The following is a 24857-nucleotide window of genomic DNA, read 5'->3' as shown; positions in this document are numbered from 1 at the left end:
AATTTGAATCCTAATGATCTCTTTGACAGAACTACAGCTTAGTAGTAACATGTATAATTCAAATTCTAGCAGAAGCAATAACACTAGATGATTCTTTTTATTTGTTCAAGTGCTAATGGACAAAGTTATTTAATATTTGTGTCGGTAGAAAATAGCAAATACCTCATAAAATTAGTTAAGATATACGCAAATTGATCCAGACATCATGGTCAGAGAAAACAAAAGAGAGAATGAAGCTCAAAACATGCCATGTGGTTGGTCAATGGTGTTTTCAAGTGCTAAGAAAGGTAAAGAAATAAATATTTGGAACGAAAGCCATAGATAGATCTTAAGATAGATATAATATATTTCCCGTAGATTCAACTTATTCAGACATGATCTGTCGACTGTGGTAAACTTTTTATTAAACTCAAATTTGATGCAGGACAAGATAGGCAGTTTCTTTCCCCACTGCTAAAAAAAATTAAATCAAGTAGCTTGGACATTTACTAGTAAGCTTTACGTTCTTGGCAGTGCTTCAATGCACAAAGCCTGCCAAACCTATGCAAAAAAACAATCCGATGTACTAAGCTTTCGCTATAAGGTGCTAGAAACAATCGAACCATATTTACATTTCTGCAAGAGACAGTTTAGACGGTTTTAACTCATGACTTCCTAACCATACATAGACAGCTTCTATCAATGCGCGACATTCCCTTTCATACGCCGAACCTACACAACCTTTCAAAATACTTGGAAACTAAAACCTAACATCAGATACTTTCATTTTGTTAGATTAAAAGATTCATATACAGGCAGACACTTTACAAAGAATTACACCACAACCTTTCTAAAACAATCAAGTGAGAGACCAAAAAAATCAGCATATTCTACAGGTTAAGTTACCTGGAGGAATATGTTGAAATGAATTACAAGTGCAAGAAAGAGCTTGCATGTAGTTGGCTGAGACCTGAATATGCCATAATCAGCACAAGAAACATATACTCCTATTCCTTTGTGTGCCGCCCCCTTCTTCAAAGCCCCTCATAAATGATCTAACCGATAGATGCTCCGAAGCATATGTCATGAAGGATGCTAAAACAAGGCCTCCTACGACCATCAATCCTAACCTGCAACAACATAAACACAGAATAAAACATAAACTTTAAGTTTTTCAAGTGCCAGACGACATGTACTGAAAAGTTGAAAGGCATATGGTGTTATCAACAGAATGAGGACAAATCCAGCGAGAAGTTCAAGAATGCACTAGAAGTCCATCTGCGTGAAGCCATATGGTTGTAGACATTAGTTTATATGTGACACAGCATTTTAGAATTACTGCATAAAGTTTAACCAAAATGGTTACTACCGTGAACCATCTCCTAGGCTACTTAATCAATGATCCGATTTACTCTAAATAACTTCTTTTTTTTTTTTTTGGGGGGGGGAAACATAAATGACCTATTTTAAAATATCTAATTACATCTTTTATTCAATGTGCTCTCACCCAACGGTCTCAAAAGGATCCCCTTAGAAAGATTTGGCTAAATACAGAGATGACTCCTCAAACTTGTCAAAAAATTTCATTTAGACACCTTAACTAAAGTTGTCACCTATCGAACACCTGGTCTATACTTTGTGCCTATCAGACACCTAATGGACAATCTCTCACAAGAACGAAGTGTGACTCCCAAATGCTATGACACGGCAAAAAAAAACCCAGTATGCAACACGTGGAAGATTAAAAAAGTAAAACCTCTCATCTACAATTTTTTTCAGAATCTCTCACACCTGTGTCGTCTTTTTCGACTCCCCACCCACCCCCACCCCCAAAACAAAGTCCTTTCTTCAAATCCCCACAACACCATTTTTCACTGTCAAAAGTGCTTTCACCAATTTTAACATCCCAAATCTTCAACCCCCCCAACCATTCACGCCACAACATAGCTTCATCAACAGTTCAACACCAATTTTAACATCCCTGTTCTCTCTTCTGTAATTTTAAAGGCTATCAAGTATATAGTACTACAGAAAATGGCTAGACGTGGAAGCAAGCTGCCGGTGAAATTCCACAATATTTATAACTTTTTTGAGAATTGCCTTTCACCAAACTTATGAAAAGGGTTGTACAATTGCTCTTCGAAGCAAGAGAAATCCAATGAAGATGGACATGGGTGTTGGTTGAGAAAGAAGAGACGGAGGGGTGGACTGTAACAGCGTGGGCTAAAATAGGTCGAGGGCGGGATGAGTGGCAGTGGTGGCGAGAGAGAGGAGGAAGAGGAATGATTTGATAGTGCCAGTGGTAGCGAGGAGAGAGGAGGAAGGGGAAGGGGAAGGTAGGATATGGTGGCAGGGAAAGAGAAGAGGGAGGAAGAAAAAAAAACTTAAAAACAAAAATTGTGGCCTCTCCACGCGCTCAAAATTGGTGTTCTACACGCACTATGCCATGTCAACATTATGTGTATAATATGCACAGTTTTGGGTATAGATCGATATTCAATAGGTCACACCTTGAGTTAAAAGTGTCAAAATGAAAATTGTTGGCAAGTTTGGGGGGCCACTGATGTATTCAACCAAAAGATTTTATCCCTTTTCATATTAAATACATTCTGAACTGATGATGTTGCAATGGAATTCAGCATCTCATATATGAATACTAATTTCAAACCTATAACTTCAGGCAATAAATCGGTGAACAGATTCAACTTTGTTGACAAAATAATGACCCAAGGCAAGTAAACGCCAAATAGCATTTTGTCGTTCTAATGCAGCCATTAATACATATATACACACACATAACTATTATAAATAACTTGAAATGCAGAAGAAATTATACTAAAAGTACCTCAAAAACAAAGCAGTGATTCCGAAAATACTAGGCAATGCAGGGGATAAAATTGCAAGAGATGCCATCCCTAACCCATAGTAGCACGCAGCAATGTCGCAACATGATTGCTGCCGCTGATGACCTACAAGGCAGCAAAATTCCAGGAACAATGAAATAACGCCACCTCAAAATTTAGTAAAATGAAAACTAGCAACGTTATGAAAACCAACCTTTTCCAGATTCATGGTCCAAAGATGCAGGATGAGCCTGAAATTGTCCAGCTCGATTTGCCACAGCCTTTCCCCATTGGTAAATTAAGTGCAAATAACTTCCAAAAAAGAGGAAGAAAAGTGTAAATGTCCACTCATACATTAGGAGAAGACCAGTCCACGGCATTACTTGGCGTGGGATAATTACAAGTGAAAGACCAAGGGACACCAGAACAGCAGCAAAACAGACACATACAGATATCCCACCCAGAAAAGCAGGCACCTTCGGCTGCATACAATTTGTGAACTTGTTTCATTATCATTTAAGAACAAGCAATATAAGCTTATTATAAATTGAGAAAAACATTAGAAATAGGAGTAAAAACTTCACAAGCAAAATATGTCATGCTTGATATATAATTGAAAGCCATTCTGCAAGACATGAGAGGCAATTCACTATAACCGATAAGGAAGGAGCAGAGATACCTGCTGAGGGGAAACAATGGTGGATGAAGGAACGGAAGAATAAGGTAGGACACCTCTAGCTCTGACCTTGTAGTATAGCTGTCTAATATGGTCACATAATGATCGGGTCTGCAGACAGAAATCTTTTTCAATGACAGATACTCAAAATGCTGACAACTTTGTAATGACATCATTTTAAAGTGCTGACCTTTAGAAATGACCGATAGTAGCAAAATACTATCAGAAGTAACGGAAACAGAAACAAAAATTTGACAAGAAGTTCATCTCTAGGATTTTTGCCCCATCCAGTTCCAGGTAGCGATTCTTGAAGACGTAACCTAACATTCTGCAGCATGAGCAAACATAAGGTCATACAGTTATTGGAGATGAGTTAAACAAAATCCTCTCTCGCACACCAACTTAGAAAGCGCAAACTCAGCCTCCAAGCCGCAAACAGCAAAGTGCATAAAATGGCGTTTATGTTGAGCAAGGAAGCAGTGCTACGGACCATGTTATCAGAGTAAAATTTAGGATACAAATGGAGGAAGAAGACAACAATATCGAATCCAAAATGACTTGCAACAGCTGGGGGCAGTGACTAGAGTACACGGAAAAAGAAAAGTACCTGCCACACGTCAACAGGTTTTAACAGCCAAGATGTCCACCAATCCCATGGTTTAAGGGGTCCCAATGTGTAATGAATAACTCGGAGTTCTTTCTCATCTACCATCCACTACAAATATATAAAAGAAAAAAAGGGTTAGTGCAAGCAAGGAAAAGTTAAAATGCATTTAAAGGAAATCAAGTTCTTGCATCTAAAAAGTTTCTGCTCTAAACATGTGTATTCTAAAGTTTACCTTTTCCATCAAAGATGAAATTTTCTCACGTACCTGTTTCTTTTGTTTGACTGATTTCTATTCACACCACGCGCGTATCAAATAACATTTCCCTAAACGGCTATTTTCAACTTTCTCCAACAACAACAACTGCGCCTAAGTCCCAAGCAAGTTGGGATCGTATGTATGAATCTCACTAACCATGTTACGCCATTTAAACACATCTCAGGCCAACAATTTTATAAAATAAAAATAAACATAAAAAGTACTAGAAGTTCTTTATATTTTTTACTAGGCTAAATAACTCCTAGAAAAATATAGGAAGTAAAGTAATAGTGCTAATATGACAAAAACATCTTCTCAACTAATAGATATCTCCTATTTTTTTTTTGATAAGGTAAATTGTATTAATCAAAAGGGAGAAAAAACTCCCGCATACAAGAAGTATATAAAAAGTAGAGAATTTACATCAGAACATGATTCTCTATAAAAGACGCCCAATCTTCTACACAGGTAGGGGCTATATGTGTGCACCAAAAAGCGATCAAAGATAAAAGACTATTCTTAAGATGTGAAAACGGAGACTCAATCCCCTCAAAAACTCTCCTATTTCTCTCTCCCCAGACTAACCACATGAGAGCTAACGAGGCGAACTTCCACGCCTTTTGCTTGCTTCTTCTCCGAAAACCGACTCAGCTATATAGCATTTCCTTTACAGTGTTTGGCATCACCCATTGAACACCAAAAAGATTCAGGATTGCCCTCCACAAACCCCAGGACACAGGCAATGTAGCATAAGATGATCAACTTATTCCCCTGAGCTTTTACACATGTAGCACCAACTAACATGTGTAATTCCTCTCTTTCGCAGATTTTCAGCTGTCAAGATCACTCCCCTCGCTGCTAGCCATGCAAAAAAGCACACCTTCGTGGGCGCCTTATGAATCCAGATCGATGAGTATGGAAAAGTAGCCTCCTCTCTCACCAACATACTCTGGTAAAAGGACTTTACGGTGAACAAGCCATTGCCACGCAACCCCCGTCTCCAAGAATCGCAAGATGGATGGGGCATGTCTTGCCCGTATAGCAGTGCCAACAAATTTTGAAACTCCGCAATCTCTCAATCTTGCATGTTCCTTCTAAAAGAGAGGTCCCATACTATCCCTCCTTCATGCTCCTTGCGAATCTATTGAACCATCAATTCATTCTGGTTTGAAACTCTGAAGACGTGGGGGAAAGAGACCCTCAGAGTATCCTCTCCACACCACCTATGATTCCAAAAGCTGATTCTCCTTCCATCTCCCACCCTGTAAGTGATGTTGCCATAGAAAGCTTCCCAATTCTTCATGATATTCCTCCACATGCCACACCCGAACGGTGTTGTGATTGCCTTGGTCCTCCAACCCCCTCCCGTGGAATCGTACTTTTCTGCTATGACCTCCCTCCATAGAACATGCTCTTCTACCCCGAATCTCCACAGCCACTTCCCCAGCAAAGCTCTGTTGAATACCCTGAGATCTTTTACTCCAAGTCCACCCCACTACTTTAGGGAAGTGACTGTCTGCCAATTCACTAGATGAAACTTTCTAGTTCCATCTGCCGCATCCCAAAGAAAATTCCTTTGAAGCCGCTCCAGTTTTTCTGTGATGCTCACAGGTGCTTGCAACAGGGATAAGTAATAGGTAGGGATACTCGACAAAGTGCTTTTGATAAGCACTTCCTTACCGCCTTTTGACAAGTATCGTTTCTGCCAGCCTGCTAATCGTTTTTCAACCCTTTCAATGACTGGATTCTAAACCGTAGTATCCTCTTGCAAAGCGCCCAATGGTAGACCCAGGTAAGTAGTGGGAAGAGAGGCCAACTTGCATCCGAGAACATGAGACAAAGCATCAATGTTAGCAACCTCACCCACCGGGAAAATCTCACACTTGCCGAGGTTGATTTTGAGTCCTGATACTAACTGAAACCACTGTAGTACCTGCTTCAGGCAGGTCAACTGATCCATACCGGCATCACAGAAAACCAGGGTGTCATCCGCAAAAAGCAAATGAGAGACCCTTCGGGCACTAAGCACCCCGATCGGAGCTGAGAATCCTCTCAAGAAGCCTCCACTCGCCGCACGATCCATCATATTACTCAGAGCATCCATCACTAAAATGAATAGCATGGGGGAGAGGGGGTCACCTTTCCTGAGCCCCCTAGAGCTGCCAAAGATACCACACGGGCTACCATTAACCAGGACAGAGAATTTGACTGAGGAAATGCAGAACTTGATCCATCCCCTCCATCTTTCCCCAAACCCCATCCGCTTCATAATGAAGTCCAGGAACTCCCAATTGACATGGTCGAAAGCCTTCTCAAGGTCCAACTTGCACAGTAAGTCGGGTTCTCTATTTTTCCTTCTGGAGTCTACAAGTTCATTTGCCACCAGAGCAGCATCCAGGATCTGCCTACCTTCCACAAACGCATTTTGGGAGGACGAAACAGATATGTCAAAAACCTTCTTTAGTCTGTTGGAGAGCACTTTAGAAGTAATCTTGTAAATGCTCCCCACTAGACTGATAGGCCTGTAGTCTCTGATACAAGATGCGCCTTCTTTCTTAGGCACAATGGTAATAAAAGAAGCATTGATGCTTCTCTCGAAAGCACCATTCACGTGGAAATATTCGATGGCTTCCATCAACTCCCCCTTAATGGTGTCTCAACAGAGCTGGAAGAAGGCCAAGGAGAAACCATCAGGCCTGGGGGCCTTATCACCAGCACAACTCGATACAGCATCGTGCACCTCCTCCTCCTCGAAAGCTCTTTCTAGCCACTCATTGTCTCCCTCCCCTATGTGGTTGAACTCTATTCCCCCAAAGTAGGCCTCCAACTAACTTCCTCTTTGTATAAGTTCTCATAAAACCTCACTATCGCCCCTTTTACCTCCTCTTCTCCCTCAATCCTCACCTCATCCACAACTAAGGACTCTATGAGCTTTCTCCTTCGATTTGCAACCGCAACCCTGTGGAAAAACTTGGTATTCGAATCCCCCTCCTTTAACTAGAGCGCCCTTGATTTTTGTCGCCAACTAGTCTCCTGAGCTATTGCTAACTCGACTATTTCCCTCTTAACCTCCCCCAATCTCACTTTCTCAGATTCATCTAACTCCATCGCCCCTTCCCCTCTCTCTAATTCTCCCAATTCATGCATAAGCTCCCTCATTTTGACCTCCACCCTCCCGAAGACCTCCTTATTCCACCTAATAATATCTCCCTTGAGCAATTTGAGTTTCTTCGACAAACGGAATGAGGGTGACCCTGATACCCCGTAGTTGGTCCACCATTCTTTCACTTTGTCACCAAATCCTGAAACTTTCAACCACATGTTTTCGAATCGGAAGGGAGCACGCACCCCCTCCCTTTGCGTCTATCTAGCAAGATAGGCAAATGATCCGAAGTCAGCCTAGGTAAAGGAATCTGCAACACATTCAGCACCAGCTCATCCCAGGAGGGCGATATCAGAAATCTATCGAGTCTAGACCTTGAGTTGGAATCCTCCGCCCTGACCCAAGTAAACCTTTCCCCTGACAGAGGAAGATCAATGAGAAAGTGATCATAGATGAAGTCAGAAAACTCCTCCATGGCCCTCGAAATCAAATTGCACCCTAATCTCTCCTCCGGGAATCTAATAGTGTTAAAGTCTCCCCCTAGAACCCATGGAATGTCCCATTCTCCCATAATATTGGCCAGTTCCTCCCAGAAAGACACCTTGGACCCTTCCCCTACCGGCCCGTACGCTCCCCCAAAACCCCACTCCACCCCACTCACTCTATCTTTGACGAGAGCTGCTAAGGAAAAAACTCTCTTCCAAATCTCCTTTACCTCCAAACTTCTATCATCCCACATAAGTAGAATGTCCCCGGCACTTTCCGCTGCTGGGACCCAGTCATATTTCACCCAACTACCTCCCCAAACACTTCTCACGATCGCATCCGACAAAACTTCCATTTTGGTCTCCTAAAAACAAATTAGGTTGGCACCCCACTCCCTAACTCCCACTTTGATGATGGCCCTTTTGTTTGGGTCATTCATCCCCCTGACATTCCATGAAAAAGATCTTAACTTCCATAAGCAACAATAGCCCCCATTTTCCCACCCCCCTAGCCGAGGTCCCTTTCTCCCTGTCACACACTCGACCCCTTCTCTGATACACCACTACATCCCCTAAGTTATTTTGCTTAACACATTTACCCAACTCCCTCCCTGCGCCTTCGTAACAAGGTTGTTGCTCAATCTCCCTCAACAGTTCTAGCACCCTATCTTCCTTCCCTTCAAAAGAAATACCCAAGAACTTCCCAAAGTTTAATAGTTTATCCTCCATCCAGAAGGACATAACCCCTTCTCCAATCCGTGACGAAATTGGACATGCGTCTTCTGTAATTACCTTTTCCTTGCCCCTACCGGAGGAATACAAGACCATAGCATTGCTAGCAATAGGAACTCTGGGTGTTGGGTGGATCTCGTCGTTTCCTTGAGAGGCACCAACCTCTGAAATCAATGCCTCTCTGGCATTGTATCGTGATGGAGCCCTTGGCGGCATATTAACTGGTATTACTGGCCCGCCACTGACATCAATTGGGGCAAGCGCAGCAATCTGCCTAGAAGAGAAAGGAGATTGTATTGTAACCTCAGCACAGCTAAGCACAGGGGAGATGAGGGGGCAATGGAGCTGGGTTCATCAGAGGCGGGGGGCCGTGGAATAACACCACCAGCTTTAGCCGGTGCTGCCCCTGGAGCAGTGGCCGAAGAGGGGCGCAAGTCACTAGTGCTTGGTGAAGAAATACCACAGTGTGAGGCATCATTGGCAGAAGAAGGAGGAGTGACTGCTCCCATATGTTTAGGAGCCTTATCGGACACAGCTTGATATAATCCAGGCCCCTTTGGATCAATTATAATAGAATTGGGGAAAGTTGTTGGGCCCATGTGTGGAGGCCCAGGCCTATACTTGCTTAAATCTTGCCCGACTATATGATAGTTAAAAGAGGACCAGCCCATTCTGCCTTTCCAGCCCGCATCACTAACTCATTCACGTCTTTTCCTCTTGTTAAAATTTTGTCTTCTTCTCCCAAATTCAAACCTCCCGTCACTTCTCGATCTAACGTCTGATTCCAGCTTAGTCCACTGATCCGGTGAGCCCTCCCCTCCTCTCAGAGACTGATTTCCCCTTCCCTCCCTTCTATTTGACCTTCCCTTTTCTTCTGCCAATATTACAGGCATAAAGATAGGGCGAAATTCAGGGCTCAACCAAACCCTATAACTCAAGTAGCCATCTTCCACTACAGTGGAGACAGGGATTCTGCCCTTTTTCCTCACCACAATCCTTACTCGCGAGAGATCGTGTAAGCTGCAAGTGACATCAATAAAACCCCCACAGATTTCCCGAACCTTCTTGAATAGGTCAAGACACCAGAGATGCACCGGGAGACCCACCATGTTGACCACCAATATTTCGCTAGTGAAACGAGGGTCGAGACACCCATCGTGCTCCACCCATCTGTCTATCTTTAAGAAATTCCCATCGAACCACATGTTTCCTCTGACAAGGATTTCTGAAGCTTGAGACTCGTCGACAAATCGAAAGAGATATTGCGTGTCCCCCAATTGCGATATTTTCAGCCCGTCCTTGACGTTCCATGCCTCTGCTGCCCAGTTCCTAACAGCCTCTAGAGAATCAACCCATTTGGAGAAAGACCCAATCAAACAAGATTCTAAGAAACCTTTACGCCTGAGAGTGTGATCCTCAGACAGCGAGAAGTGCGGCTCCTGCCCTACGTCAAGCTTTCGCTGGATTCTTCCCCCAAGTTCTAGGGCTGGCCAAGATGCAGCTTTGATGAAAGACATGTTTTCCAATTTTCTAGATTCTAGGGAGAAGTAGGAGTTTCTCTCCGTAGAGTCCATCATAGCTAAACCAAAAGCCTCGCTAGGAGACTGACTGAAGAAGAGAAAGTGAGAGGGAGTGAAATCTAGCCGTAAAAAGCCACCTCCGTCACCGGAAAATAACAAAAGTGGTCGGAAGTTAGAGGTTGGTGGATGGGTGGTGTCGGAACAGTCTCACGAAGAGGCTGTCTGAAGAAAAAAAGTTAAGATCTGGCCTGGAAAAGCGTCACGCGCCGGCGCGTGGGTTAGAGGTGGTCGGAGCTCTGCCGCGCGTGACGGCGCGTGGGGTGTCGGATTCCGACGATTCTTTCTGGGGTAGTGTCCATATCTTTCGCCAAGTCTACATGAGTCCTAAGAAATTGTAGGTCCTCCGATACAACTTCCCTAAGTGACTTTAGGTCTACCTAGTCCCATTTTTACACTTTACTCACCATGGTTTCTCATATATGGACCGGTGCATCTGGCGGACAACGTAGGACATGACCCTACCATCTCAAGGACCTTCTTTCATTTCATCCTTGGTGTGAGCTACTTGAACCTTCTCGTGGATGCAATCATTTCTAATCTTGTTTAGTTTTGTATGACCGCACATCCATCTTAGCATTTGCATTTGTGAATGTGTTGGACTTTAGCGTTCACTTTTGTAGGCATCTCTCTATGACATAGCACTTCTCCATTTCAAGCATCCGAATTTTGATTCTATGAGTAACTTCTTCATATAATTTCTTGGTGTGGTTCTTCTTTGTATAGAATATGGTTTTGTGAATCACTAAGATTGCAGAACTGTTCATACTTGGTAGAAAGAAGTTAAGCAAACAAAACTGCAGTAGCTTCCAATGAATGAAGCGTGATTGACACAACCACAATATTGTAGCCTCTTTAGGATAATTTTCTCGCACAACCACAGTAAGCCCACAGAACAATGCAAAGTTGAAATATCACATGTTGCAAATTTCCAATGACTGCTGCAGGGTATTACAGTTCTCATGTATATCAACTAATCAAAGTATTCTGTGTCAAACAGAAATTCCATTTGAAGTCATTGCTTCCAGATCCGAATAATTAAAAAGCCAAAGCACACAACCCACCCCCACAAACAACCCAAAAAAAATAAAATTAATGTAAAAAAAAGGAAGAGAAAGAAGAAGAAAACACACACACACACACACAAAAAAAAAAAAAAAAAAAAGGTCAAAAGGATTCAAAAGAGGCAGTCCCTTGATCATAAAACAAACCTTGTTAGCAAGCATGTAAAGGCCAACATCTGCATTGTAAAGAGTAGAAAGTCTCTCCATTTCAGGGACCTTTCTAGAATTTAGGATATCTGAAGGCTGATTTGGCTCATAAACACGTGCATTAGCAAACCCAACATAGTAGGAGTTAAGAAAACCTTGATCACCTGTCAGCAGGAAGTTAATGCATCAAATTTTCACATTCATTCTCAAAATAGGAATATGGATTGTTAGGACTACACAAGATAAGCTCCTAATAAGAATAAAAAACTTCCACACCTAGACAATAACTTTGTAATATTAAGACAACAGAAGATAATCCAAATCCTCCAAAATACAGTCATATGTTTAACTATTAAGGTTGGACTGAGAGGAGATAACCTAAGAATTAAACAGTTAACAGAAATAGCATACCTCCAGTGTAAGAAGGCAGAGTGGTCACCTTGCTCATCATATCCTTAAAAACCTCTTCTGAAGGCTCAATCACCATTACTCCAGAATTTAGTCTCTCAGAATGTTTTAAATTTGCACAAAACTTCCCACATTTAAATAGATCTTCAATGCTCTTTACTACAATAGTATCAGCATCAAGATATACCACTGCCAAAATAAAAGCAGAAATTCCAACATTAAGGACTAGAATTCAGAAAATGTGTCACCTTTACTTTTAAAAAATATGTCATGAATTTATCAACAAAATAGAAAAAAGAAAAAGATGTCATGAAGTTATCACAAAAGATCAGAAAAAGATGCCATGAAGTGAAAAAGCTTATCTGTTTCAAAATTTTAAAAACGAAACAAACTACGTTCCCTACCTTCTGCGCCCTACCTTCCCTACATTTTAAAATTTTTGAAATTTCCTGCAAAGGTGTTAGAACTGATCATTTATACCAACTATAAATTAAGAGGAAATAGATTGCTATACTTCACACAGAAGAAGACCAACAATTCACTTGGCCTAAATTTGAAAGGCACTTAAGAAAGTTTTAAAATGTAGATCATATCCTTTTCTTCCTTTCTGTCCAAACTTAAATTCGAGCATTGAGATATAGAATTACCTTTCTTGTACTTGGTCATGTTAAATACTTTTAGCTTTGTGTAGACGCCCCAAAACCTAGTCGGCCTCACTTGATTCGGGTTTGACAATAAACTAATCTTTTCCACAATCCAACCATCAGCCTGCACAGGAAGAAACAAAGGCCAAGTCCCTTCAATAAGAATATTAAGCCACGTCTAGAGATGCCTTAGAATCATAAACAACTTTTAAGACCGACATTTAGAACAACTGAAAAAACTAACATGGGACTTACTAAGGCAAGCTCAATATAGAATGATAGCCGGAACAACTTAATATACTATAGGACTTTTTGAGACAAGCTCAATTTCAGTCACTAGTTTGCTTCTTTTTTCTGACTGGAAGGCCTTTTTAGGAGCAAAATAGAAGATACATTGCATCTGTAAGTACAGGTTAGACTCTATCTTCAAGATAAACTAAACTACTACACCTCCCTATCAAACTCAAGCTTCCTAAAGTGAAGCAGCACAATGATACTTCAATTTACGACCTTAGTCTTTAACTTAAATAATTATTATTAATCGAGCAAGCATCATTACCTCAACCGCAAATTATTTAGACTCGACCATATGTATCATTCGTGTTTATTTCGTACCATTTAGAAACATACATGGTTGCAGGGGCAAACCCAATACATAAGCGGTGGATTCATCCTTACCCACTGCTAATCCACTGCTCATGAATCTGACTTTATATATACGTGAGGAAGTTCATTAGAATTAGTATATAATGAGAGAATTCAAACACAAGAGATCTTTGCCTCCTCAAGACAGTAAGAACTCCAAAACCACTTTCCCTGTTTCCTAAGCCCATTCCTATAGGTGGGCATGCTCCTTTAATTTTCTTATAGCAATAGCAGTGGCGTTCAGTCCAACTTATGCGCACCTCGACTAATCAATTATTTGATTCCTACTACCTCCCATCAACAAAGTACGGTTAACTCTGTCCACCAAGAGGGGGAAAAATTAAAATGGAGTTGCCCGGCATTCCAACCTTGATTCCCGAGGTTATCACCCAACTCTTCGACAACTAGGCCACCCTCTTGGGGGCTAAATGGGCATGATCATTTCAATGCAATATTTAAAGTACTCATTATAATTACACCATATCCACACTAGTTATCTACCTATTCCAACCCTTCTCGACTCCGAGGCGGATCTAGAATTTAAGCTTTACGGGTTTAAATGTGAAGGTACTTAGAATTGAACCCATTATTCATTTAAAATTATGGGTTCATATCTACTTTATGTTGCAATTTTAGTGAATTAATATAGAAATTTATACTTCGCGCTAAAAGTACTAGGTTCAGATAAACCCGACACGAATACACTGCATCCGCCTCTACGTCTACTAACTGACTTGAGAACAATTACTCCCTCTGTTCCACTTTAGTTGGCCACTATATCTTACTAGTCCTTTCCAAAAAGATTGACACATTTCTATTTTAGAAACAATTAACTTTAAACTTTTTATTATCTTTTATAACTGCACAAAAGTTATGGCATATTTAATACCAGAAGTTTCAAAAGTATTGATTTCTTTTTTAAACTTGGGGCTGAGTCAAACTATAACAAACAAAATGGAACAGAGGGACTATACAGCAACTTAAGGTTATGCATCAATCAAACTACACTATGCAAGAAATGACACTGAAATGAAAGTAAATACTACTATAGTATAAAATAATACATACTCGAAGGAGGTCGTTGGCGTATTGAGAAACCCCATCAGAGACCAAAACAACCATATCTTTAGTGGACCCACTTTCCCTTATTGACTTTCCAAGTACTCTAACACCCAACAAGAACTCATCTCCGTACAGAAGAGTAACGTAAGCTTCTTCAGTTGATTGAGATTTGGAAGCTCCGATGACCCAATAATTACATGACAAAAACATTATTAAGGAGATAATCCATAATCTTAACAAAATTGCTTTCATCGTAATCTTTCTCGAGAAAATGGGAAAAATCAAAAAACAAAATCTCGAGAATAAGATATACCAGCAGAATTCAGTAAAAGAAACTTGAATTTCAGAAAGGAAGGGAAAAGGGATCTGGGGAGAAACGTGGGGTTACTGGAAATGGTATTAGAATATTGAAATGAGATATTTAAATGAAGAATTGGGGATTATTTAGTGTATTCGTTGTTCTTGTGACTTTCCTCCTTGTATTCGTTCTGGAAAGTGAGAATTTTCAAAACTTCAGTTATTTCCTTTTGTGAGTTGATGTGTATATCATTCCTAGCTACACTTGGACAAACTAAGGAGGGAGTAAATTTTTTTCACGTTATGTAAGTGGAGGAGTAAAAAGTGAAAAATTGAAAGGTTAGAAAAACTATTCACCTAGTAATCAAATTATTACTTTAATTATATATCTAAAAAGTTTTCTTTCTTATAAAAGCTCTAAATATTTTTTTTAAAATATTTATAAACCTATTATTTTTTAAAAATATGGCCTCCCAAATTTGGGGTCCCAAGGCACAAGCCTTACCTTCCATAACGTTGGAGACGATCCTGAGGTCTTGAGTTCAACTCTCGACAAGAGTATTTTTCTGAATACAACTAATATAAGTTGGTAACAATTGAACAGTAACTATGAATGGTAATTAGGTAAATTATAGTTACTAGGGTTTAAACTATAATACTTTATGAAAATTTCTCTATATAAAATTGGGTCATTTAGGTAACTAAAATCACTTAATAAATATTAACGGATATTCCGGAAAAAAATAATAATTAAAATTCATTTATATCGAAAAATTATTTTGTACAATTTTAGTTTGTATATAACTTGATTTTTTTCTCTTTTTCTTTTTTCGCTCTTTTTCTTTTTCTGGATGTACCTAAAATAGTATAGAAAAGACTTAAATGTCACAAAAAATTGAGAACTTCTAGTACAAATAAAATTGAGTTTTATAATATTAGACACAACCAAATTTAAATTAAAAAAATATGGATATTAAGGATTCAAATAGTTGATTCTAACTTACTCAAAATTGAGGTCTATGACAGTGATGTTAGTATATTGTATTTGCAAAATAATTCTGAAATAAAATAACGTAAAAACAAAAATGTAGACGAAACAGAATTTAATCCGAGCCAACTAAATTCACATTGTTTCCTTAAGTAATTTAATCTCCTCCTAGTACCCTAGGCTGTGGATTATTTCCTCCCAGTATAGAACGGATTACACACTGGTGTAGCGGTACTTTAAACCCCAGTATTTTATCGAACACAATGATCGGTAGCAAATCACACTTACTATTTGCTTTCTTTGTAGTTAAAATAATGCAGAAGAAAGAAGGAGATTACCCAAAATAAAACGGGTAAATTAAATGCGGAGAAAAATTAATTTACCGTTACAAATCCAAATCTGAAGCCGAAGCCGAGTCGAGCAAGCGACGACGATGACGACGTGAGGCTTGCCTTCTTTTTAACTCTTTAAGAGCTCAAAAAAGAGCAATTGTATATATACACATCAGAACTTTTTTCCTCCTCCAATATGAGACAATGACCCTTTGTCAAAGAGAAAAATTCAAATATTTTATTTTTCCCTCAATTTCCCATTCATTATTTATTTTAAGTTTTTAACAAGCTTACACCTAACAGTCCTCCATATGAATAGGGAATGGCAATATTACGGAAATATGCATGAAAAACTATGTGATTCGCAAGCAAGGATTAATCGCATCTAGATAAGTAGGTTTCCCTTTGAGCTTTCCGTAGTGAACTTATGTCTGATATACTCGGTCAATCAGTAAATTTGATATCTTTGAACCATCAAACTTTGGTGTATTCCTAGACAATAAGTCACACAATCAACCCTTAATTGCACTTGGTTCTCATTATTGTATTCATTTCAGCCATGAACACCGCCTGGTTTCATAAGTGCGTAGAAAACTGGCCTTGCAAAATTCTCTTTGAAGCGGTTAACACTTCACACTTACATAGGTGATTGCTAAACGTGTCATCCCGTAGATACTCTTTGATATCCGTATCAAATTTAAAAATCATTAAAAAACCTTAATGCTTTATCCTTAGTACTGAACATTGTCTCATCACAAGAATGGACTAAAAATTTAGTTGGCAATATTGAACCATGATTAATGACTTTGTTTGATCTCCTTGAACCTAGATCTTGGGATCTCCAGTCTTCTAGGTAGAGTTACCGCCACAATGACTTGTCCTCGGCCATAGTCTTATTTTCCTCGATGATCTTTCAACTACCTCTCTAGTTAGGCCTTTTGTAAGCGGATCCGACACATTATCACTTGATTTTACGTAGTTAATTGTGATAATCCTCCCAGAGAGTAGTTGTCTAACGGTTTTATGTCTTTGTCGTATATGACGAGATTTACCGTTATACATAATGCTCCCAGCCCTTCTAATTGCCGCTTGACTATCGCAATATATGTGTGAGCACCTAATTTTTTACCATACTTGAATTTTTCCCACTCCCATCTTCCTACGCGTGTCCCCACTCTTTGTCCCCCACACTTTGTCCCCACTCGACTTTTCCTTCTCCCTTATGCTTGCCCCTCATGCTTGTCCCTCATGCTTGCCCCCTCACTCTTTATTCCACTCTACATTCCCTTGTCCCTCATGTTGGTCCCCACTCACAACCCCTAACTCCTTTCTTCTTCATCAAAATCGAACTAAATGAACCCCTCAAGAGAACGGAGCTCAATCATTTTCTTCCTCTAAGAATAAGCATGAATAATTCCAGCAATTGAACCAACAAAAAGACCCCAAAAATACCTCCTAACCAGCTCTGAAAATCAGTCCAAATTCACCCAAAAATGCAGCTGAAATGCACTGCTTTCTCACTCAAAATCCAACCCCAAAATAGTTAGAAAGCCAACCCTTAACCTCCATTTTGGACAGCCAAATACCCTATCCATTTGCCTCTAGATTTCAGCCTTCAAACACCATAATACACCAGCAAAAGCTTTCCGAAAATCAGTCCAAAAACGTCACACAAAATAGCCCAAAAATGAGCTCGTTTTCCCCAAATTTCAGATGCCAAACTCACCCCCATTAACACCACCTAAAGCTTCGCTAAAAGCCCAAAAAATGCAGCTGAAAATATGCCCTGAAATGCAGCAAAACCAGCTGCGCAGCTGCTGAAAAATAGCTTCATAACACCCCAAATCGGCCCCAAATCGCCACTAAAATATACCAGTTCAGTCGAGGTTATGGTTTGAAGCTCTATCGAGATTTTCGCCGCGGGTTTCGGTTGCGATTTAGTTTTTTGTAAAGGCTCAACGGATCTCTGCTCCTTATGTATTGAAGAAAATTTCAACTATTGGAAGGTTGATTCTTGTTCCTATTTTGCTCAATAACGTTCCAAATTTCATGCTTTAGCCCATTCCCTACCATGTCTTATTGTTTGATTGTTTATTTCGTTTAGGTTAGTTTACTGAGTTTTGAGTTATTTTTTAATTACTTTATTACTATTATATTATGTTAGATTTTGTTGTTAAATAAAATAGTTTGAGTAAATAATTGATGAACATTTGTAGTCTGTTTTAGGCGTGATTGATAAATTATCGTGGTCATGGGTACAGTTCCCGTGGCATGGTCATGACACGTAAATCTCAATTCGGATGTGCATTTCATGTGACCCGACCATAACTTCGAATAATAATAAAATTAACATGTTGTAAATCGCGGGCGCGTTTCACGTGGCGCGATTCGCAATGTGTACAAAAACAAACGAGTGCGCGACATCGCGCCTTGTTCAAATTAATTCCATAAATATTAAAAGCGGTTAGAAGGTAAAATTGCACATAAGGTTTTAAAACATGTAATAAATTAGATAATTAAGCCAAGTATTAATTGTTAAGCGACCGTGCTAAAACTACGGAATCCGGGAGTACCTAACACCTTCTCCCGAAATAACAGAATTCTTTACCCGGCCTTCTTGTTTCGCAAACTTTAAAGAGAGTTAAATTTCTTCGATTTGGGATTTAAAATAAATCGATGATTTGGGACATCATAAATATTCCAAGTGACGACTCTGAATTAAATAAATAATCTCATTCTGATTAATGTCACTTAAATTGGAAAAATGCCCTATCCCTAAAAAAAAAAGAGGTGTAACAGCTCTGGCGACTCTACTGGGGACTAGAAACCAAAACTTCTGGTTCATGGTTCAAAATTCGAGCTTAGAATAACTGTTATATCCTGCTTTTGTTTATTATCTAATTTTTTCATTTTTTTGTGCTAGATGTAATATTATTTGGTAGGCTTTACTCAAATGTTGACCGGCTGTAGGATAGATTGATTGGACCGAGGAGAGAGAAAGAGAAATTTTCCTCCACGTTTTCATAAAGTTCCCATTTTAAAAAAAAGGTTTTGAAGGGTTCTAATGTGTAAAATCATAATTTCAAAATATTTTTGTTTATTTATTTTAACCGAACTACGCGGGTTTGATTCTCATCGGATGTGAGATACGTAGGCAAATCTCATCGGTTCCGGCTCCCAATTTTCAAAAATCCAAAAAATATTTTCTTTTAGTTTCTTCTTTAGAAATATTTTCTTTGAGACGTCAAATTCAAATATCCAAAAATATTTTCTTCCTTTTTTATTTTTTTAATAAAAAAAAAGAGTTTTTCCTCCCAAAATTCAAAAAAAAATCATAATCAAAAAAAATATTTTCTTTTTTTTTAAAATTTACAAAAACAAAATTAAAAAAAATTCAAAATCCAAAAATATTTTCTTTCTTCTTTAGAAGTCTTTTTTTCACCAATTCCCAAAAAAAAATCGAAATCGAAAAAAAATTGAAATTATTTTCGTTGCTAGGAGATTTTGTCGGATCATTTGTATATGAGTAAAAAAAAAGAGTTAGTTTATCTATTTTATTTCTGATCTTTCCGAACTACGCAAGATTTGATTCATGCGGCGTCATGATACGTAGGCAATCCCCCATCGGATTCGATCATTGCCATCTAATAACCTGAGTGAAAAAAGAGAGAAAAAGAAAAGAAAGGAAAAGAATGACGAAAATAACAAAGAAAAAAAGAGCGTGCCAAAAAAAATAAAAGAGAACATTGTGTCGAGTTTAACAAAGAAAACAATAGAAAGTTTCTGTGAATATGCTATCAAATGGCGCGAGCAAGCCGCCAGGGTAAAGCCTCCAATAAACGAAGCAGAAATGGTTATGGTCTTCCTACATGCCAAAAAGGCGGACTACTTCCAGAACATGATGTCCGCTATGGGTAATCCGTTCGTCGAGGCTATCAAAATTGGGGAGATAGTCGAAAATGGTTTAAAAATGGGCCGAATCTTGAGTCATGATGCCTTTAAGGCCACATCACATGTCGTTCATAATGGTTTAGAGAGTTTGATAAACAGAAACATGAGAGAAGAGGCTATGATGGCTTCAAGCTCGAAGGGGTCCCGCAGGTCATTCAACTAATCATATGTGCCGCCAAGAACCCTGCAACATTATTACCCTCATCATGATGCTGCATACACCGTGGCGCCGCCTCACTATGCGGTGATGAACGTGTAACCTTATCCACAGCCACAACATTATCCACAAAACCGAGCTCAACCTCCCAAAAATGCACGTCCATACCAAGCTTCTTATAATCCCCAACAAAACATTCCTCGCCCCAGAGTGCCTTCTAGAAGGAATCAGTTCACCCCTATTGGTGAATCATATTCAAATTTATTTCAAAAGCTATTGGGCAAGGTCTGCTGTAGCCAGTGGCCCCGAACCGGCCAAACCCCGAGTCCCCCTCGCAACAAGCTGCTAGATGTGAATATCACTCTGGAGCAGATTGATCCAGCATTGAAAGCCACGGTAGTCATTGCCGCGGCATAAGAGAAACCTAAAAACAGGCACCAAACCTGAAAAGTTATGTGTCAGATGGGAGTCTCGGTAGTCGGTCTTGCTATTTTTTCTACATCCGGATTATTTCAGGGTGTAATTCAGATATTTTACTTCACTGCTTTGCTTTCTGATGTAAACACTTATGTCTTTAAAAATTTAAAAATAAAATAAAATCAAATGAAATTAATATTTCATTGTCGAGGAATGTTTTTTTTCTTAATCTTGTCACATTTCTTATTCTCTTTTCAATTCTGTTAATGCAGATTTTAATGACATAGCATGCTTGCGGACTTCATGCCCAGATCCTAAGACGCTGCCAGACCTCTAAATAATGAATCAAGAAGCAGAATATTTTGAAGACAAGGCTTGTAAGAAAATAAATAGAAAATTGGAACGAAGTTGAGATTCCCTCTCTTCGGATCATTGTTGAAGCCGAGATCGAGGATAATGAATCGGTCAAGACCCGGTTGGAACAATTGACTATGATTAATGAAAAATGGATGGCGCAGTTTGCCAGGGGTAGTTGTACCAACAAAGAATGACATGTGTCTACAACAAGAAAGTGCGGTCTAGGAAAATTAGAATAGGACAACTCATTCTGAGACGTATCCTCCCACCTCATGAAGAAGCTAAGGAAAAACTGGCTCCAAATTGGAAAGGTCCATATATTGTAACGATAGCACTGCAAAAGAGAGCGTTGTACCTGGGAAGCATCGAAGGAAATGTCCCTGAAACAACTGTCAACGCAGGTGCAATCAAAAGGTACTATGTTTGATCCTCTATATAACATTAATGTTCTCTGGTTGGGATAAAGAAGGCTTTCTTTCTTACTATCCAAGTACTATCAATTTTTGCAAACCCTTTGAGCCGGTTCCTTTTCCTTGATTACCCTCTTTAGAACCTGAAAGTGTTATAAAAAATGAAAATTAAAAAAAAAAGGAAAAACAAAAGAAAATCAGAAACAAAGTTTCTTGAACTACGTTCGACTTGATTCTGAAAGGATACATAGGCAGCCTATCTCTGGGGTTCAGTCAGACCAAAACAAAAATTCACATTCTCCCAAAAGTTGAAACTAGGGAAAATATTACAATGGTTCGGTGATGGTCTCGCCTGAGAGGTTCCAAAGTTGTAATTCAATCCAAATCCTTTTCAACTCCTTCCGATCAATCAACGAGAATGTTCAATAATTGGAGGATACAGTCACTTGGATTAGATGCCACCAAAATGAGAGAAATAAAATGAGAGAGTCTTATTGGTGAAAACCCTCACGGGCACCATAGGACGATGACGAGCAGAGAAAATAAAAATGAGAGTCTTGTTAGTGAAAACCCGCAAAGGGCACTATAAGGCGATGGTGAGAAGAGAAATGAGAGAGATTAGCTCGTGAAAACCCGCAAAGGGCACTACTGATCGAAAAGAGGATCTTCACAGCCATTGGTATTGACAGTCCTTGGCAAGGTTTCTCGGTTTCGAGGCAAAAGTTGTGATGAGTTTCTAAGAGTCGGACGGTTTACACAGACCAGGCATCCAGTCCAAAAGGCATGTCATGTTCATTAAAGTCCGCATGTACTCCAGATAAGTCCTTCTTTCCTTCCCCCGAAAGGAATACCTCTTGTCTAAATTCATTTGTCCATTCCATTGTTTGTTGTTCTTTGAATCCCTTTCGGTCTAACTCTGTTCCAAAAACTAAGGCAAAGAAGGGATGGCAAAACTGATTTACAGGGCTCTCGTTTGATACAAGCTAATATGCAAAAAAGGCACCCAGACTCGGCAGGGGCATCAAGTCGACCCCTACTGGCCATGACGGTCGATGCTTAGAAATCAAAAACTCTTATAAGGAGGAAATCAAATTAAAAGTGCCTACAAGGCAAAATGAAGTTGAGTCCCAAGTGGCTAACCGTTTTGGCAAAGTTTGAAAAGCCAAAGGTTCCCCAATGCTCTGAAATTGAAAATTTTTGGAGGAAAGAAGTCGAAAGTAAAATGTCACAAGGGCAAAATAAAGTTGAAAAGGTTAAGTCCCACACGACCAACTGTCATGTAAAAGTTTGAGAAGTCAAAGGCTCTTCGGAGCCAAAAATGCAAGTGGTATTCAGGAAATATCTAGTAGGTTGAAATCATCATCAAAAGAAGATGGGCACAAAGCCAAGCTGCCAAAGACATCAAGGCCACAAACCGACCACCACTTTTTAAAACTCACAATTTTTCTTTGTTTGCAGCAAGAACAAAGCAGTGCAGAATGGCGATTCCTAAAGAACGAATGTCACCAAAGGTAAGTTTCGCAAAATCTTTATTTTTATTTTATTTTCAGCATGCATCACTATTACAGATTTTTTGTAGCTAAACCTAGGTAGAACCTTTTCGCCTAGGGGGATTCAGCTCATAGTTCCGGGTAGATGTACTCTTCGCCCAGGTTATTTTTCGTAGCTTAACCCATGTAGAACATTTTCTCCTAGGGGGGATCCAGATCATAGTTCTGGGTAGAAGTACTCTTCGCTCAGGCTGTTTTACGTAGCTTAACCCAAGTAGAACCTTTTTGCCTAGGAGGATCCAGCTCATAGTTCCGGGTAGAAGAACTCTCCGCCCAAGCTTAATTTTGTAGCTTAACCCAGGTAGAACCTTTTCGCCTAGGGGGATCCAACACATAGTTCCGAGTAGAAGTACTCTTCGCCCAGGATGTTGATACATAGCTTAACTCAAGTAGAACCATTTAGCTTAGGGGGATCCAGCTCATAGTTCCGGGTAGAAGTACTCTTCGCTCGGGATGTTTATACATAGCTTAACTCAGGTAGAACCATTTCGCCTAGGGGGATCCACCTCATATTTCCGGGTAGAAGTACTCTTCGCTCAGGTTTTTATACATAGCTTAACCTAGGTAGAACCATTTCGCCTAGGAGGATCTAACTCATATTTTCGGGTAGAAGTACTCTCTGCTTAGGTTTTTATACATAGCTTAACTCAGGTAGAACCATTTCACCTAGGGGGATCCAGCTCATAGTTCCGGATAGAAGTACTCTTCGCTCAAGTTGTTTATGAAGCTTAACCCAGGTAGATCCATTTCGTCTAGGGGAATCCAGCTCATATTTCCGGGTAGAAGTACTCTTCCCAAGCTTGTTTTTCGTAGCTTAACCCAAGTAGAACCTTTTCGCCTAGGGGGATCCAGCTCATATCTCCGGGTAGAAGTACTCTTCGCCCAAGTTTGTTTTTCGTAGTTTAAATCCAGTTGGAACCTTTTTTCGCCTAGGATGATTCAACATTTTTCAGTAATACAGGGCACCAACCCCTGGTTATATTTACTTTCCAGTAATACAGGGCATCAACCCCTAGTTACATTTCCTTTTCAGTAATACAGGGCGTCAACCCCTAGTTACGTTTCCTTTTCAGTAATACAAGGCGCCAACCCCTTATTACATTTCCTTACCAGTATATGGTACACCAATCCCTAATTGTGTTCTCCAACATATGGTACACCACTCCCTAGTTGATTTGATCTTAAATGCAGGATACACCACTCACTGATATCATTGCCAATATAGGATATCCCATTCCCTGGCCATATTTTTCCCAACATAAGATACACCAATCCTTAGTTGAGACATTCTTTTGGGACAATAAAAAAAAATTCATCATGACCTTTCCAGGGTACACCATTCCCGTTCTTTTATTGCTTTCGATAAAGAAATAGTTTAGAATTTTGTTACAATAACTCACGAAATTTTTCTAGTGAAAACTGGGGCAAAAAATTTTTGTTTGTTTGTTTATTGTGATGTCTGGGCAGGTTTTACCTCAAGGCACATAGTTCAAGATGAACAAAAGAAGAAGTCTCAATCCAGAAAAAGAAAAGAAAAGGAAAGAAGTGAATCCAAATGCAGAAGCAGATGGAAAGGATATGGACTGCTCAAGACACGACTGAAGTTACGAGCTTCACATTTCCCGTTTTGATCAGAAGAAGCCGTACAAGAATGAACTAGCACCTACAGATTCTTTTGATTTCGATGTAATAACAGAACTACAGACCGGAGCCTCGACGGAACCTCACTCGACTCCCCAACTCATCATTCAATCACTCTTCTTGAACTACTCGCGACTTGATTCCCTTATACCCGGGATATGTAGGCTGTCCAAACCAAGATTCGGTCGCACTCTTTTCTCTTATCTCTTCCCTTTTGAATAATGGTATGGCCAAAAATTAGTCATATCGCTCATCTTTTCTTTGCCTGAAAACTTTTCATGTTTCCAAGCAAAGAGGGGCATGCTGTGAGCACCTAATTTTTGACCGTGCTTGAATTTTTCCGCTCTCATCTTCCAATGCGTGTCCCCACTCTTTGTCCCACACACTTTGTCCCCACTCCACTTTCCCTTGTCCCCCATGCTTGCCCCCCCCCCCCAACTCTTTATTCCACTCCACTTTCCCTTGTCCCCCATGTTGATCCCCACTCACAACCCCTAACTCCTTTTTTCTTCATCAAAATCGGACCAAA

The 24857-nt window shown here is 39.8% G+C and overlaps 1 protein-coding gene across 1 annotated transcript; it reads right to left on the bottom strand.

The window, feature by feature from the left end:
- Nucleotides 1-563: 563 nt before the first annotated feature.
- On the bottom strand, nt 564-14764 carry LOC107822640 (inositol phosphorylceramide glucuronosyltransferase 1). Its single transcript, XM_016649183.2, has 10 exons — nt 14235-14764; nt 12525-12645; nt 11881-12066; nt 11470-11633; nt 4106-4213; nt 3689-3826; nt 3502-3609; nt 3037-3304; nt 2825-2948; nt 564-1109 (listed from the first exon to the last, which is right to left on the bottom strand). The coding sequence occupies exons 1-10, from the start codon at nt 14478-14480 to the stop codon at nt 965-967; spliced, it is 1608 nt and encodes a 535-aa protein (XP_016504669.1). The 5' UTR covers nt 14481-14764; the 3' UTR covers nt 564-964.
- Between the last annotated feature and the right edge of the window lie 10093 nt (nt 14765-24857).

The sequence above is a fragment of the Nicotiana tabacum genome, chromosome 13 (assembly GCF_000715075.1).
Source record: "Nicotiana tabacum cultivar K326 chromosome 13, ASM71507v2, whole genome shotgun sequence".
In the NCBI taxonomy this organism is placed as follows: Eukaryota; Viridiplantae; Streptophyta; class Magnoliopsida; order Solanales; family Solanaceae; genus Nicotiana; species Nicotiana tabacum.
This window is presented reverse-complemented; position numbering and strand designations above follow the sequence as displayed.

Excerpts from the sequence above, each read along its gene's own strand:
- LOC107822640 (XM_016649183.2), bottom strand. The coding sequence starts at position 14,480 with ATGAAAGCAATTTTGTTAAGATTATGGATTATCTCCTTAATAATGTTT. Across the intron at positions 11,634-11,880 it reads TCTGCCTTCTTACACTGGAG|GTGATCAAGGTTTTCTTAAC; the intron begins GTATGCTATTTC and ends TCCTGCTGACAG. Across the intron at positions 2,949-3,036 it reads GGACCATGAATCTGGAAAAG|GTCATCAGCGGCAGCAATCA; the intron begins GTTGGTTTTCAT and ends GCTGCCTTGTAG.